Source organism: Nelumbo lutea, chromosome 3 (assembly GCF_056320005.1).
Source record: "Nelumbo lutea isolate HS-2025 chromosome 3, American lotus-T2T, whole genome shotgun sequence".
NCBI lineage: Eukaryota > Viridiplantae > Streptophyta > Magnoliopsida > Proteales > Nelumbonaceae > Nelumbo > Nelumbo lutea.
In genome coordinates, this window is record NC_142686.1 from 52,370,177 (window position 1) to 52,386,836 (window position 16,660).

Sequence of the window (16,660 nt, forward strand, 5' to 3'; positions counted from 1 at the left end):
TCTGGAGGTTGATGACTAGCCTCAGAGAGAGTGGCAGTTAGGGAAGCAGTTAGAATCATCACTCCAAGAAGCAACATTATAAAGTGGGTAAGGATAGCCATGTTTGAATTTACTAGAACTAGAAGAGAATGGCTTCTGGTATTTTATAAGGGAGTTGCAACTATGTACGTTGAAGGGGCTGCAGTGGAGAGGCCCCATAAACATGACATAAGTCAAGCTTGGGAGTAGGTTAGAAGAACACTATGTATGAATGCAGGCATGTACCAAAAGCATGGACCAGTTTCAATTAGAGACCTGACTTTTGGAGGGAATCAGGAAGAAAAATGTGATAACAGTTCATTTTGGCCTCTTTCTTTTCTAGAGCTTACGCCTAACCAAACATGTTGGAAGGATGGGATGGGGCATAGTTTTGAAAAGCAAAACCATCCAAATTGAGTGACCTAACTCATTTCTATTCTACTTGCTAAATGTACAGCTAATTGCAGGCATTGAAAGAATTTTCCACTTCGGGGGCATGATAAACATTAAAAATTCAGACTGTTACTTCTGATGGGCATCCCTTGCCCTTGTGTTTACAAATGCCAAATCACATATCTAGGCAACAATGAGACAAGGAATTACAGCATCATTTGACAATTCAAAATCAGGCTAGAGCCCTGCAGACCTACCCTTCATCAAAGAATCTGTGCTCATCATTTCAATTAACTGATACAAACAAAAATCAAACTCTTGAAGAGTCCTGAGACAATCAGTTTAACACATTTTACAAATAATGAGGAAATATGAACAAGTTAGATAATTTAGAACTCCATCTCCAATTAATCAAAGAATCTGCAGCAGTTGAGGGTCATTTCAGACACATCTACAACATACAAATTGTACCAACCAAGCACTATTCTCACTGTGCGTTTGGAGTTGGAGTTGTTTTCAGTTTTCTCTCCCAAGGGTAGGGACTGATGTCTAGGCTTTTTAAAGGTCATACTTGTACTGGACTCACCCCTCTTTTTGCTGCAGAAAATATCTGAAAATACATGCAATCAGTCAGAAAGCAAACTTTAACTCATAAAAGTAACCAGCATTCTGATAAGAGAAAATAAAAATCTGAAACATGGCCAGATACACGTTCTCCACCTCAGTTAACCTGACACATTCTGAATTCATCCACAATATGCTTCAGGAAATTTCATATGGATACATACAGTGGTCAAACATTGCAGATGCATTATCAAACCACAAATTTGCACTAAATTATCAAATTGAACGCCTCTGTTAGATGACCATGGCTATAGATACAAAAGAAAAACAGAATGTACTCTCTCTTTTGGAATAGTTATGAAATTGACAAAGTGTTAGGAAGCAAAATGTTGGAGAATGAAGATGATAATGTTTCCATCACATAAATGCGGCGCAAAGGAGCAGTCCTGAGATGGGTAGAAGCAAAGACTAGGATGGGTAAAACTGAACACATTCAAGGAAGCAGTCTATGAAGTAAATGTTGGGAATTAAGAAATGGCATGTTCATCAAAAGCCAAAATGAAGATCTTCCAATTGAGAGGAGAAAAGACTAGGACGGATAAAATTGAGTGTATCAAAGGGGCAATGAATTTGTCACGAGCTTACATCCACAATTTATTTTAAGGGTTATTACTTCATTTCATGCATGGCCATTGCATGTATCTTGTTTTCTGCTAGCCCCTTGAATCTAATTATATAATCCAATATCATTTTCTGTGTTCCCTCTCTTTTTCTTTTTCTTTTTTTATCGACAGTTTGCTATCATGCTGATCCATTGACTAATGCCTGTTGTAATTATATTTAGATTCAAGAAAACTCAACATATAGACATGAAATAGATAATGATATCAAAAGGAATGGATTTGTATGGCCTTTCTGTACATAGAACAGGTTGTCCGATGTAGTTATTGTTGTTGTCTTGGTCCTGTTAACTTTTGTCCTTTGTATCTCTTCTTTTTTTTTTTTTTTTTGATAAATATTTGTATCTCTTCTCTTTGACATAAACACATTTGTGTGTCTATGCGTGTAGATAGATCGATATGGATAAATACATCATCCATAACTTAAATTTCTAACAGAAAAATGCATGGATTTCCAACTACAGAAATCACTCAACAGAGATAGGTGAAAACCTTAGGACGAGCTTGACTAAAGCTAATACTATTTCTGTAACACCTCTGTGAATGCTATATTCTTCATAAGTTTGTGGCGAAAAGCCCTTACAAGATTCACCTAAATTACCAGATGGACTACCCTCCTGTTCTATAATTTGGTTCTTTGATTTACTTCTTGTGGAATAAGGTATATCTTTTTCCAGGGCTATATTTGTTGGAGATTTCTGATCCTTCTTTGAGAACAGCAGAGCTGAAGATCGTGCACCAGCTATGGCCACGGTGAGACTTGGTGATTTCTCTTCAGATGACTTAGAACCAGTAAAGGAAAGGACAAGTGATCCTGGATTCAGGGAGAAAGGATCTCGGGGATCTGGAAGTGGAAACCTTACTGGGAGCAGACCTTCAACTGGACAAAGACCTCGGACTGCTGCCTCATAAATCTGGAACAATTGAGAAAGTGAGAAGTGGGGAAAAAGAGTTGTTCCATGTTTTACACAGCATATAAAAGAGGGTTCATTTACCTTTTTTACCAAGTTATAAACACCTTGATACCCTCTCATCTCAAATGGAATTACTAGTTTCTGCATTTGATTGAAAGAAATGATTCAACAAATCAAGAACAGATATGCAAAAAGAAAGAAGTATTAAATTCTTCCTCTAAGAGCAACTGCAAGGTTCTGGTTGTATGAGAATTTACCTCTGGATTTTCACACAACCAGCAGAAGTCTCTTTGTCCTTCTAGCCTCACCTCTAAACAACAGCTCAATATTAAGGCAAGGAAATATCATATCATGTTTTATTATTGGCATCGTTTAATTTTATAAATTCAAAAGGAAAAAAGGAGAAAGTAAAGTCTGGTGCTTACTCCTTCAGGCAAATCCTCCCAGCATACCAGTTCTTCACATTTAACACAACACAACCTGTTACAAGCATAAGTAGATCAGAAATTTGAAGGAATGTTAGATGTTCTCCTACAGCATATTTGAACCCAGAGTTCATTCCAATGTTTAGAACATTAAAATACCAAAATAACAATTATAGAAATTTCAGCATACGGTATAGAAAAGTAATTAAAACACATATTTAAGTAATGTTTATTACTAGTTTCTCAGGGACAAAACGAGAACAAAAGCATGGTTATTTTGAAAACAGGTCAATAACAAAAAGTGGGCTGAAATAATGCATGTTTCCTCCTCTCAAGATAAACATATCATCTTCTGCATCAGATGCATTAATAAGAGAGCTTAAATAGTGCTGATTTATTTGATTTAGGATACCAGAAGGTTAAGAATCCTCCTTTGAAATGGGAACAGAGTACACCAAGAACAATACACAACCACAAACTATCTATATCCTATGTATTTAATCATGAATGGCCTTGTAAATCAACTTGGTGGAGTACACAGATGATGGTAGTTCTAGCTTGTCTAACATACACTTTTTCTTTTTTGAAACCAAACACAGAATATCCCAGAATGGCATAAATACTGATATAAACCTGCTTATTGTTTCTTACAACAAAACAAAATAAAAAATGTAACTAAGACATCACATGAAAAAGAGTAAATACAAAAAGATATGATTTTCAAAAGTTCGATGAAAAATGGGTGCAAACTGGGTACCCAATTTCAAGAATTCCAACTGTGGGCCCAGATGTTAACCTAGGCCCACACAGGTTGCACCTCTAGATAAAAAAGGTCGTATACCTAGAAGTCCTAGGAGTCAGGAAACTGGATAATGTTCTGGAAACTTCAGTTCAGTTATTCCATTCACAGCATAGATCTCCCTGTAGAAGTCCTCTATTGCTTTAATTGTAGCTGGATCTGGCACCTTACTAGCAGCATGAATCCAAAGTCGGCCTTCAAGACAAGATATTGTATATTCAGTAGCAGCAATACAAAAAGGGTTAAAAAAATCGACTCTTTCACAAACAAAAGTACTCAAGTGCAATTAAAGTACAAAATCCTAAAAAACTCTTAGCAATATGGGTGAATAATAGAGAAAACGATGACATGAGGGATTTTTTGTTCATATCATCGGTCTTTAGATGCTGATGTAGGAAGGGGCAGGGGTCCTACTAATTTAGGATCCGGTGGTGGCCTTTGTGGGGTGAGTGAAGGGCTGTGGGTGATTAGAAATGAAAAAAAGTAGAGATCTTGTTGTGCATCAAAGAATAAGTAAGAAATTAGAAGAAAGAGGGGAACTCTTGCTGTTAGGGTAAATAGAAAAGAAACAGATTGCTTAAGAGAAGAAATAAGAAAGAGAGAGAGAGAGAGAGAGAGAGAGAGAGAGAGAGACTTCTGGCAACAACCAGAATTCACTAATCCAAACTTTCTTTCATCACATCACTCCTCTTTTTTCAATTACAATGGCTCTCTTATAAACTCAATACATGAACTCGGATCACCCTTTACAACTCCAATTTGGACTAGGAAACTGTTATGGACTTATTCCTCGGGAAGACGTAACGTCGCCGCCGGCAGCAACAGGAACCTGACCCACCACCAGCAGCAGCAGTGATTCAATGATTCTCATCCTACCCAGTTCGGCAACAGCAGCCTTATCTAGATTAGATTAGATCATCTTGCTTGTTCTTATCTTATTGCTCTTATCTTATCCTGTTAGTAGACAATCAGATTAGGATTAGCCTATCTTATCCTTAGCAAGATAGAACTGGAAGTCTCCCTATTCAGCAAGGAGACTCCCTAGATTAGGACTCTTGTAATCTCCTATTTAAGGAGACACCATTATTGAATGAGGATATCGAATATTCAGTTAAAGAAGTGAGTTAGGAGAGTTGGTGATCTCTTGAACAAATCACCAGAGGCGCCAAGATAGGTTCATCAAGAGCAGGAAGGAACAAGGGAAAACAGGAGGTTTTCCCCGTGGACTGACCCGTGACGAGATCCTATTCCCGGGCCCTCAACAACTTGGTATCAGAGCAAGGTGTCATGGAAGATCTGGAGCAGCTACCATCCACGACCTCGAGCACCAACTCGTGGAGACCAGCTCCGAAGTCCGTGAAATCAAAGACGAAGTGAGGGAGCTGCGACGTCTGATGGAGCTATTCCTTTCTAGCAGGGAAGGGAACTCTGAAGGAGGGACAGCCGCTAACGGCCGCCGACCAGATCTGCCAGAGTCTTCCGGTGAACAGCAGTCCGTTAGCCAAGGAGCCGCAGTCATCCCCAAGTACAGCAGGTTGGAATTCCCGTCGTACAACGGCAACGGAGACCCCTTAGGCTGGCTGTATCGCTGCGAGCAGTTTTTTCAGAATCAACGAACAGATGACCGGGATAAGACCGGCACAGTGGCTGAATACCAGCGACAGTTCCAAACCCTCCTCGCGAGGGCATCCTCCGTGCGACCCGACCAGCAAGTGGATATGTTCACAGTAGGGCTAGCAGAACCCCTGCGGGTGGATGTCGAGATGCAGAATCCCCCAAATTTGGTCACAGCCATGAACTTAGCCCACGCGTTCGAGCGCAAGCTGCAGCTCAGCCGCGGAATTTTTAATGTGGGTCTTTCACCAAACTCATGGGTACCCCCAAGATCAGCAACAACGACCCCCTCTTCTGCTACCAGCCAGGAACTGAAATCTCACACAACCACCGCCTCTAGACCAGTGACAAGTACAGGTAGTAACATGGCTGCTCCACCCATTAAGTGTTTGACCAGGGCAGAAATGGCAGAACACCGAGCGAGAGGCCAATGTTTCAACTGTGATGACCTCTACTCGGCAGGACATAGATGCAAGAAGCTTTTCTGCCTCCTCATCGATGAACAAGAGGAGGATGGAGAAGAACCCGTCATATTCGAGCTAGAGATCTCTCTCCATGCGATCACTGGTATTAAAACCTCTCAGACCATGCAGTTACAGGCACAGATAGCAGGTCAACCGGTGCGCATTCTCGTCAATTCAGGGAGCACACACAACTTCATAAGTAAACATGTCGCCTTTCAGTTGAAACTACCAATGGAACTCCGGCCGCGACTACAGGTAGCTGTTGCAAATGGTGAGAGAGTTCACAGTCTAGGAATTTGTAAGGATGTGCCGATACAGATCAATTCTGAACCGTTTCTTGCTGGTCAGTCAATGGAGGAGGAACTTTCTGCTCTTCAACATACTCAAACGTGGGAACTTACTACTCTCCCACCTAGTAAGCATGTTGTGGGCTGTAAATGGGTGTATACTGTGAAATACTTGCCAGATGGTAGTGTAGAGCGTCTGAAGGCCAGACTTGTTGCTAAAGGTTACTCACAGTTGTATGGAGTGGACTACATGGAGACATTCTCTCCGGTGGCTAAGATTGGTTCTGTTTGTGTACTAATTTCCTTGGCAAATATGTATGATTGGCCTCTGTTTCAGCTTGACATAAAAAATGCCTTCCTCCATGGTGATCTGGTGGAGGAGGTATATATGGAGCAACCACCTGGGTTTGTTGCTCAGGGGGAGGATGGTAAGGTGTGCAGACTGAAGAAGGCAATTTATGGGTTGAAGCAATCACCATGTGCTTGGTTCAGAAAATTCAGCGAAGTAGTGAAGAGTTTTGGAATGAAGCAATGCCAGGTTAATCACTCTGTGTTCAGCTATGACTCAGAAGTTGGGAAGATCTTATTGGTGGTCTATGTGGATGATATTGTCATCACTGGCAGTGATAAATTGGGGATTGACAAACTAAAGGTATTTCTGCAAAATCATTTTCAAACAAAAGACCTTGGAACATTAAAATATTTCTTGGGAATAGAAGTTGCCAGATCAAAACAATGTGTAAATATGTACCAAAGGAAATATGTTCTTGATCTATTGAAAGAAACGGGACTGTTAGGTGCAAAACCGGCTGAGAATCCTATGGAACCAAATGTTAAGTTGAGCAGTGATACAGGAGAAGTATTTGAAGATCCTGGAAGATATAGACGACTAATCGGAAAGCTGAACTATCTGACTATTACGAGACCCGGCATCTCCTTTGCAGTCAGTGTGGTGAGCCAATTCATGCAGAACCCTCATATACCTCACTGGGATGCAGTTCTTAGAATTGTAAGGTATTTGAAAGGAGCTCCAGGCCGTGGGCTATTGTATAAACCAGGAGGAAAACTTGAAGTAGTTGGGTATACAAATGCAAACTGGGCAGGCTCAGTGAATGACAGAAGATCTACTACAGGCTATTGCACATTTCTTGGAGGAAATCTTGTGATATGGAAGAGTAAAAAGCAGACGATTGTGGCCAGAAGCAGTGCTGAAGCCGAGTATAGGGCCATGGCTCACACTACCTGTGAATTAGTGTGGTTGAGGAATCTCCTAAAAGAAATTGGGTTTCACATGGATAAACCTATGAGATTGTACTGTGACAATCAAGTTGCACTCCATATCTCTTCCAACCCTGTCTTTCATGAAAGAACGAAGCACATAGAGGTTGATTGCCACTTTGTGAGGGAAAAAGCTCTTGCTGGAGAGATAAGTACAGAACATGTGGGCTCGAATGATCAGTGGGCAGATTTGTTTACAAAAGCTTTAAGCTCAGGGAAAGTGAACTACCTATGTAACAAGCTGGGATTATATGACATATATTCTCCAGCTTGAGGGGGAGTGTTAAAGTGAGCCGAATAGGGGTAGTTTAGTCATATTATGTGTGTTAAGTAGTTTGCTTATGTGGCAGTTTTATTAGAGTACTCTACCCCACACTTAAGTATGGGCAATTTAGTCTTTGTAAAAGATTATTAGACTCTAATAAAGACTAAGGGAGTCGACTGGATGGGTAGTCCATCAGATTTCGACAGACCCTTATTTCCTTCTTCTTCTTCCTCTTCTTCGTCCTTCACTTCCTGGTTCGGGTTACTATAGAAGCATTTGAAACAGGTTCGACATTGTTCTTGGGGTCAAATAGTTAATTACCCTAGGCCCGATTTTATGGGACTTCAGCGCACTCACAATGACAATCCACCTAAATGGGAAGCAAGTTTCATGGCATGGTTGCAGGGTTAAAGAAAAGACACCACAGGTCCATGCACTTCAGACAGAACCGGCAGCCATGGAAAAGCTCCTCGCCGAGTTTTCAAATCTATTCCAAGAACCCAAGGGACTCCCTCCTCCCCGAGCTTGCGACCATCACATTCCTTTGGTGGCGGGTTCAGCACCAGTCGTTGTCCGGCCTTATCGCTAACCTCACCTACAGAAGGACGAGATAGAAAAACAGTGTACAGAGATGCTGAAACAAGGAATAATACGCAAAAGTCACTCCCCCTTCTCTTCCCCGGTTCTGTTGGTGGCGAAGCAGGATGGATCGTGGAGGTTCTGTGTTGACTATAGAGAACTCAATGACCGGACGATCAAAGATAAGTTCCCTATTCCCGTTGTGAACGAACTGCTGGACGAGTTGCATGGTGCTCAGTATTTCTCTATGTTGGACCTCAAGTCTGGGTATTTCCAGGTTCGCATGGCTCCCGGTGACGTGAAGAAGACTGCCTTTCGCACCCACCATGGCCACTTCGAATTTTTAGTCATGCCATTCGGTCTCTCCAATGCCCCATCCACATTTCAGTCATTAATGAACGAGGTATTTCAGCCCCATCTGCGCAAATTTGTTTTAGTTTTCTTTGATGATATCCTCGTTTACAGCAAATCATTGGTTGACCATGTGCACCATCTGCGAACCGTTTTCGAGCTCCTACGCCAACAGAAATTACTCCTCAAACGATCCAAGTGCTCCTTCGGGGAGCGACAGGTTCTTTATCTCGGCCACGTCATCCATGGGCAGGGTATGATAGTTGATAGTTCCAAAATTCAAGCTATAAAAGAATGGCCCAAGCCTCAATCAGCCAAGGCCTTACACGGGTTCCTCGGATTAACGGGTTACTACCGCAAATTTGTACAGAACTATGGATTATTGGCAGCCCCATTAACCAACCTATTAAAGAAAAATTCCTTCCGGTGGGACGACGCAGCCGATGAATCTTTTCTGACACTGCAAAATGCCCTGTCTTCCACCCCAGTCTTGCAATTACCAAATTTTGCCCTCGAATTTACAGTCGAGTGCGATGCCTCCGAAGTAGGTATCGGGGCCGTATTACAGCAGCAAGGGCACCCGATCGCTTTCTTCAACCGCAAACTGGCCGATCGGCATCTGAAGCTTCCAGCCTATGAGCGCGAACTAATCGGCCTAGCCCGAGCCGTCCAGCACTGGAGGCCGTATTTGCGAGGGCGGTCGTTCGTCGTCAAAACTGATCATTACAGCCTCAAATACCTGTTAGAGCAACGTCTCACCACTTCCCCTCAGCAGCATTGGGTTAGCAAACTGCTCTGGTCCGACTTCTGAGTGGAATACAAGGCGGGGTCCTCAAATCGCGCAGCTGATGCCTTGTCTATGCAAGATGAAGACACGATGGCTCTGTGTGGCATTTCCCAACCCCGGATCTCTCTGTTTGACGACATTAAGAAGGCAGCACCACAGTCCTCGGAGTGGTCACTCTTGGTCCAAAAGATCCAGTCCGGCACTGCCAACCCCAATTGGTCACTTCAAGACGGGTTGGTACTATATAAGGGAAGAGTCCATCTTCCGCCAGACTCCCCGTTGATTCCCACCATCATCACCAACATCCATAACTCCACCCATGAAGGCGTTCAAGAAACGCTACGCCGCGTCCAGGCTGATTTCCATTTGCGAGGTATGAAGACTTCTATTCAAGATTTTGTCCAGAATTGCTCCACGTGCCAACAGCATAAATGGGAAAACCTACACCCGACAGGCCTCCTTCAGCCCCTTTCCATTCCGACACAGATCTGGGCCGACATCTCCATGGACTTCATTGAGGGACTACCCAAGGTAGGTGGCAAATCAGTTCTCTTCGTGGTAGTCGATCACTTCTCTAAATACGCCCACTTCATTCCTCTATCACACCCGTACAGTGCCACTTCAATTGCCCTCGCCTTCTTTACACATGTTTTTCGCTTACATGGGTTACCAAAATCCATCGTCGGCGATAGGGACCCGGTTTTCACTAGTGCCTTCTGGAAGGAGTTATTCCGGCTACACGGCACCACCCTGGCCTACTCATCAGCTTATCAGCCACAGACCGACGGTCAGACGGAAGTGGTCAACCGCACAATCGAGATGTATCTCTGTTGTTTCGTAGGCGATCAACCGCGACGGTGGGTGGATTGGCTCCCTTGGGCCGAGTACTGTTACAACACAGCCTACCATTCTTCCCTCTGCATGACTCCCTTTCGCATCGTTTATGGCCAGGATCCTCCCCGTTTGCTGTCCTACGAGCCCGGTTCTACTCGTTTGGAAGCAATTGATCACTCCTTACAAGAACGCGACGCCCTCCTAGCCGACGTCCACCTTCGCTTACAGTAGACCCAGCTCTGCATGAAGCTCAACTATGACAAACACCACCGGGAACTGTCGTTCGATCCAGGACAATTTGTTTGGTTAAAACTCCAGCCCTACCGGCAACGCTCCTTGCGCCACAGGGCTGCCCCAAAGCTGGCCCCTAAGTTCTATGGGCCCTTCAAGGTTCTACGACAGATTGGCAGTGTGGCCTACCAGCTGGAATTGCCAGAGACCAGCCGGATTCATGATGTCTTCCACATCTCCTTGCTGAAGCCATTTACGGGTGTTCCTCCGGACCAAGTCCCCTCCCTGCCACCCTTGAAAGATGGCAAACTGGTTCCCCAACCTAAAGTTGTCACCCGCTCTCGTTTCAATCGTGCAATTCTTGAAGTCTTGGTGGAATGGTGTAATTTACCATCGGCCGAAGCCACATGGATCCCATTGGCAGAGTTCCACACCACATATCCGGAGTTTGAGCTTGAGGACAAGCCTATAGTCCAGGAGAGGAGTAATGTTATGGACGCATTCCTCGGGAAGACGTATCGTCGCCGCCGGCAACAATAGGAACCTGACCCACCGCCAGCAGCAGTAGTGATTCAATGATTCTCATCCTACCCAGTTCGGCAACAGCAGCCTTATCTAGATTAGATTAGATCATCTTGCTTGTTCTTATCTTATTACACTTATCTTATCTTGTTAGTAGACTATCAGATTAGGATTAGCTTATCTTATCCTTAGCAAGATAGAACTGGAAGTCTCCCTATTCAGCAAGGAGACTCCCTAGATTAGGACTCTTGTAATCTCCTATTTAAGGAGACACCATTATTGAATGAGGATATCGAATATTCAGTTAAAGAAGTGAGTTAGGAGAGTTGGTGATCTCTTGAACAAATCACCAGAGGCGCCAAGATAGGTTCATCAAGAGCAGGAAGGAACAAGGGAAAACAGGAGGTTTTCCCCGTGACGAGATCCTATTCCCGGGTCCTCAACAGAAACTGACCAAAAACAACTTCTAATTGTTTTAGAACTAAGATAAATCAATAGATGACCCATAAAGACACTCCAATGAGGACTCAAATTACTAAAAATACTTTCCTAATCCTACTAAGACCAACTTAATTTAAAGACACCATAAATTACCAAAACCTAGTAATCCATGAGTTTACTAAAACAGTAATTATGAAAATTGCAATAAATAGTAAGTCCGAAAGTTAAAAATAAATAGTAGTTTCAAAATAACAGAAACTAAGTAGACTCCACTTTCAGCTTTTGCCAGTTCTTCTACCATAAATTTCCTTCAAGACAAGAACGATGACCATTCTTCCTTCTCTTCAAATCTGCCCAACCCAAGGTTAAAATGGGCTTGAAATGACAAAAGAAGCGAGGGACGACTTAAGGCTTTGGGTAATAGCATGGGCTACCCAACTGGCTTATCTGTGGACATGCCAAAAGGTCACACCCTGAAAAATCGGACTTCTATCTAGGATGTCTGCAATAATGTTGCAGTAGGTAGTAAATTTGTCCTTGTCCGGGAATTGCATACTTGAAATGAAGTCCGTGGAGTCTGATTCAAGAATTACAGACATAAGGTTCAGACAGGCCACCTCTTGGGCCTCAAACCAAAGGGTCAAGATCTCCGCTGCCTGAGATGAATCACAGAGTACCTTGGGCTTGGAGCCAGATGCATAGATAAGAGTAGCATCACTACTTCTTAGTTCTGACCACACACACCAATGAAGCTAGAAGCGTATTGTGGTCAAAGCCAGCATCACTATTGATTTTCACCCATCTGGATGTGGGGACCACAACTCATTCAAGCCCAAACTGGTTGAGCCTGTCGTTGCTGAGGAACCCTCCAGGAAAGATCTTCATATAGCAATAGGCTTCTTCTGATAATGTTGGAGGGTCAAAGGTGTTGCCTTCGAAAAACATAATTCTTCTTTTCTTTCCAACATATAATTGCCGTTAAAGTTACATGATTCCAACTATAATCAAGGATAGGTCTCACTTCCTTGAACCATGACCTGACCCACTCATCAGCAAGGAAGAAGCCTGCACCTCATCTGAATGAAGGCCAAAAGGGCTAATTAGCCATGTGTCTTGAGCCACATGGTAATGGAGCAGAACATGCAATGTGTCCTAAGTCACTCCATCACACTGCTGGCAATCAAAGGCAACTGATAATCAACAGCAGGTAAGGTTGGCTGCCACTGCTAACGCATCACAACAGGCTCTACAGATGAATTTCTTAATCTTGTGAGTAACTTAGATGTGCCAAATAAGGCTCTACAGATTGGGCCCATAACCAGTCTAAGTCTGACCATTGTTGTGGTTGTGCTGAGTAAAGGATTCTTTCTATGCAAGGTGATAACCCAACTTAATCGTGTACGTGCGATTTTCGCCCACTACCATATGAGTCAGTCCGCCCAATCAAAAGCTCAAGAGGATAGCACAGATTGCCTTGACTTCTTCTGGGGTAAAGTGGGAAGTGAGGAGTGTCATGTTCCATCTACATGGGTTTTGCAGCATAAGTTCATCAACAATTCAACAGTGAAGATCCTGGAGCTAGATGGGCAACCCAAGGGGATTCTACCATGGAGAAGCAGAGGAGCCCAAGCATCAACCCATATTCTAACCTTCCTACCATTTCCCAATATGCCAAATAATACCATTCCTCAAGAGCTCCATCACAAAGCATAAGCTTTTCCAGCACCATGAGGCATTGCTGTTGTCCTGGGCTTCAAGCAAGACATAAGCTTTTTCCAGTATAGACTGCTGCATCATATACATTACCAAATAACCTATTCTATTACTTGTTTCTTTCTAAATATTAGTATTCCATATTAATTTCTATGTTTGCAGTTTTCCCCTTATGCTATGTTTGTTTCTCCATACAATGGACATAATATTTTTAAGAATGAAATATTTCAGCTCTTAATTTTGCTAATTTGTTAGTGAAAACTTTGTCTCTTACCACTTCTAATTTGTTTTGATGTAAATGGCAATGAAAACAAAGTTCCCATTGTAAAAGGTGCAAAAATATAGTTGAAAGTTGAAACATTCCAACCTGAAAATTTTCCACCCATTTTACATTGAAACAAATGGAGCCTAGTGTAAGAGGCTGTCAAGGCCCAAGGGGCATGAATAAAATAGAACCTCTTTTACTGAAAAAGAAATGTTCAAGTAAATGAATAGCCACAGACCAAAGATTTATCCCTTGTTAGCTCAGGAGTGATAGCTCAAAATAACATCGCTAGAGTCATCAAAGATTTATCCCTTGTTAGGTGGATGAAAGCGCATAAAACTTTACTTCGTTCTAATAAGTCATAATTGCCTCAAACTTTGTATGCACCATCTTTGACATTCCAGACTGAGATTCAGTTTGTAATCTAAGCAGACAAAGTAAACCAACTGGCTTTTAGGATCAGTATCTAATTAACAGTGTTCCTAATGTGCACAGCATTCCCAATTTTCTAAGGATTGACCAAAACCCGCCCCGGGATAACTTGCCAAGTTTCTTTTTCCCCATTACCCATTAAGCAGTAGTTCAAGGATTTGTGGGTAAATATAGTCTAAGCCCATGCTGCCCAGCTCCATAACAACCATGTTTGTAACCAACTTAGCAAGAAATCATGTCCTAAGACTTCTTCCTAAATCTTCTTCTTCAAGGTTCTACCTGTAACTTGTACATGAGCTTGGAACTCCTACAAGAAGGAATCCTAATAAATTGTGATTCTAGTAATTCTGAACCTGGATGACTTTTGAACTATGAATCAAAAAGGAAGGGATAACAGTTTAAGGAAAATGGATGTCTCTCTATACCACATCTTTTTAGATTCGCCATTATAGTATAAGGTTATTTATTCTCTTTGAACAGTTTGTATACAACAGCATCATTTAGTCACCTACACATTACTTCTTCAAAAGGCCCTCGATTTTCCCGCTGATGTGCATGTCTGAGTAATATTGGTACCTTTGTTGTTTCCTAGAAAGGGTAAGAATTATATTCAGATACTTTCTTGACTCTCATCCTACATCTCCTTCTTTCATGCATGTCAAACAACAAGTTCCTTGTAGGACTATAGGCATTTTCCATAAAAGGCCAGAACTTAATTGACAACACCAACCTCCTCTGACAAAAATAGCATAAGACAGTCAAAAGGTTTAAGGATTGTTGGCAAATGCGGAAGAAAGCTAGGGTGATAATCAGATGTCAGAACTACCTCTTCCAACCTGAAGAGCACTCCTTCGGAGTGTCAAATACCATACATGACATTTCAAATGTTGTACTAAAAGCTAACAGAGTGATGGAACGCAGATATCTATGACAAAGACACAGACATGTAAACCATCAATTTGCCCACCTGGTTTCCATCTCAGCCCCACCATCATAAATTTATCAGTGCAATAAGATTCACCTATACTTGCTAAAACTTACTCATCCAGAATCTAGCAAAACAACTTGTTACTGTGACACAACCAGGAAAACTCAAAATAGAAAATGGAAACAAGCTCAATCAACAGAAAAACTACCGAGAACCAAGTACTCAGTTCTCCTTCACCACTCCTCTCATTTCCCGCTACCTAGTTGTGTATATCTATAAAACCAGCCTTCCAGCCTGGTCACATACTAAACCACGATTCAGGAATCGTGGCTCGCCCAACATTTCATTCCAGAAACAAAGAACCGTGGCCCCCAAGATACCAATTGATTAGTTCGAGCTCTCTAATTGGGCAAGATAAAAGGGATAGCCCTTCTATATTCAGATAGCTGGATCGTATTTAGTTATTTACCCCAAAATTCAAGAGACGTCCATCTTAAAATTGTTCGAAGTCAAAATTTTTCTTGGCTTTAATTTTAACTCGACGAAATTCAAACTAACAAGGAACGGAATATAGGGTTTTATTCAAGTGACCATGAAGTAGGCAATATTACCTCTGATAGGAGCGGGCCATGATCTTCCTTCTATGCGCTTGATGCCATACACAAGCAAAGAAGCCCATGGCTGATGCATCGTGAAGCATCTGTAGTTCCCTTGTGTTCTCCCACCCATCCTCTCTCCCTCTAATGTTCAGACTTCATACTCCATACATGCATGCAGGTCTCTCCCTCCCCCCTGTTCAGCTTTCATGCAGGGAACAAATAACTGACGCAACGGAAAAAGACACTAATGCCCTTCGGCCTGGTGGCATATGAAAAGATTTCCTTCGATTGTCATTTAATTTTCTTTTATCAATCATCCAAATACCCGCAATTTTCTTTATCAATTATACAAATGCCTAAATCTCTTAGACGTTAACGTCGTCCATGCATATGCCATTCTTATACCGGTCACTGACGTCATTTCTGTTCAAGATGATCCAGGGCATTAAAGTCATCAGCCTTACAAATAGATAAAAGATTACAGAGAAGAAGAAAGAATAGCATCTCCGATTACGTCTTTAGTTTTTGTTTAATCTCCAATCAACTCTGATTCAGGGGAACCCAAACAACGGTGGTTGTCAAATTTAATCTGGTGGACACCAATTAGCCTTTACCCATTCGTGGCTACTACGGGTCCGGGATGTGTCTACCGTTGTCATGTAAGTCTTCAGCTTTCTTTCTTACTTACCGTTGTCATGTAAGTCTTTCTCAGCATTCTTTTTCCCTTGTTTTCGATAAATCATTTGGATAAGGGAAATTCGCGATAGGTATTTTCGGACGAGTGCCAATTTAGTATTCCAACTTAAATGGCGACAATATAATAGTATCCCATGCCACAAGTTAGTATCTATTATTAATGGATTGTCAATTATGTATATTATGTGATCTAAAATGTCATTTAATATTTTTGAAAATATTAAAATTATCCTTAAAATAAAACATACTGTTAATTTTATTTTTTCTCACTAAAATAAAACAAATTCCAAGCTCTCAACAATCCGGATGAAAACCCAAGAGGCTATTCGCCGCTGCTATCCTCCAAGAACCCAAAATAAAGGAAGCGAAAAAAACCCAAACTTCTATCTGAGTCAGGATCTAGTACACCATATGTAAATGATATGTTCCACGCTAACCTGTCCAATCGGATCAGAAAAATCGTTGATTTTGGTCAGCAAACCGTTGAACCAGCCGGTTAATGGTTTTGAGTATTTTTCAATTTTTTTATTTTTTTTTTTTTCATCATAACGGGCTTGCCACCCTGACCGGTTCGTTTTAAA

The 16,660-nt window shown here is 41.9% G+C and overlaps 1 protein-coding gene across 7 annotated transcripts; it reads right to left on the reverse strand.

The window, feature by feature from the left end:
- Positions 1 to 608: 608 nt before the first annotated feature.
- Positions 609 to 15,614, reverse strand: LOC148864967 (uncharacterized). Of its 7 annotated transcripts, XM_088978287.1 has the most exons (7): positions 15,396 to 15,575; positions 3,836 to 3,988; positions 2,995 to 3,049; positions 2,827 to 2,879; positions 2,651 to 2,710; positions 2,257 to 2,569; positions 609 to 1,021 (listed from the first exon to the last, which is right to left on the reverse strand). In XM_088978287.1, the coding sequence occupies exons 5-7, from the start codon at positions 2,687 to 2,689 to the stop codon at positions 819 to 821; spliced, it is 555 nt and encodes a 184-aa protein (XP_088834413.1). In that variant the 5' UTR covers positions 2,690 to 2,710; positions 2,827 to 2,879; positions 2,995 to 3,049; positions 3,836 to 3,988; positions 15,396 to 15,575; the 3' UTR covers positions 609 to 818. The 7 variants fall into 7 exon arrangements, 5 of the variants coding, with proteins under 5 accessions (XP_088834413.1, XP_088834414.1, XP_088834411.1 ...); XM_088978288.1 differs by lacking the exon at positions 3,836 to 3,988 and having other exon boundaries at positions 15,396 to 15,481; XR_016109951.1 differs by lacking the exon at positions 15,396 to 15,575 and having other exon boundaries at positions 795 to 1,021; positions 2,519 to 2,569; positions 3,836 to 3,973.
- Positions 15,615 to 16,660: the final 1,046 nt, after the last annotated feature.

What these genes read in the sequence shown, in the direction of transcription:
- LOC148864967 (XM_088978285.1), bottom strand. Translation starts at nt 15,484, where the DNA reads ATGCTTCACGATGCATCAGCCATGGGCTTCTTTGCTTGTGTATGGCAT. An exon ending in ATGGCCCGCTCCTATCAGAG is followed by an intron (nt 3,050 to 15,395) that starts GTAATATTGCCT and finishes TGCTTGTAACAG; the next exon opens with GTTGTGTTGTGTTAAATGTG. An exon ending in TTTATAACTTGGTAAAAAAG is followed by an intron (nt 2,570 to 2,650) that starts GTAAATGAACCC and finishes CAATTGTTCCAG; the next exon opens with ATTTATGAGGCAGCAGTCCG.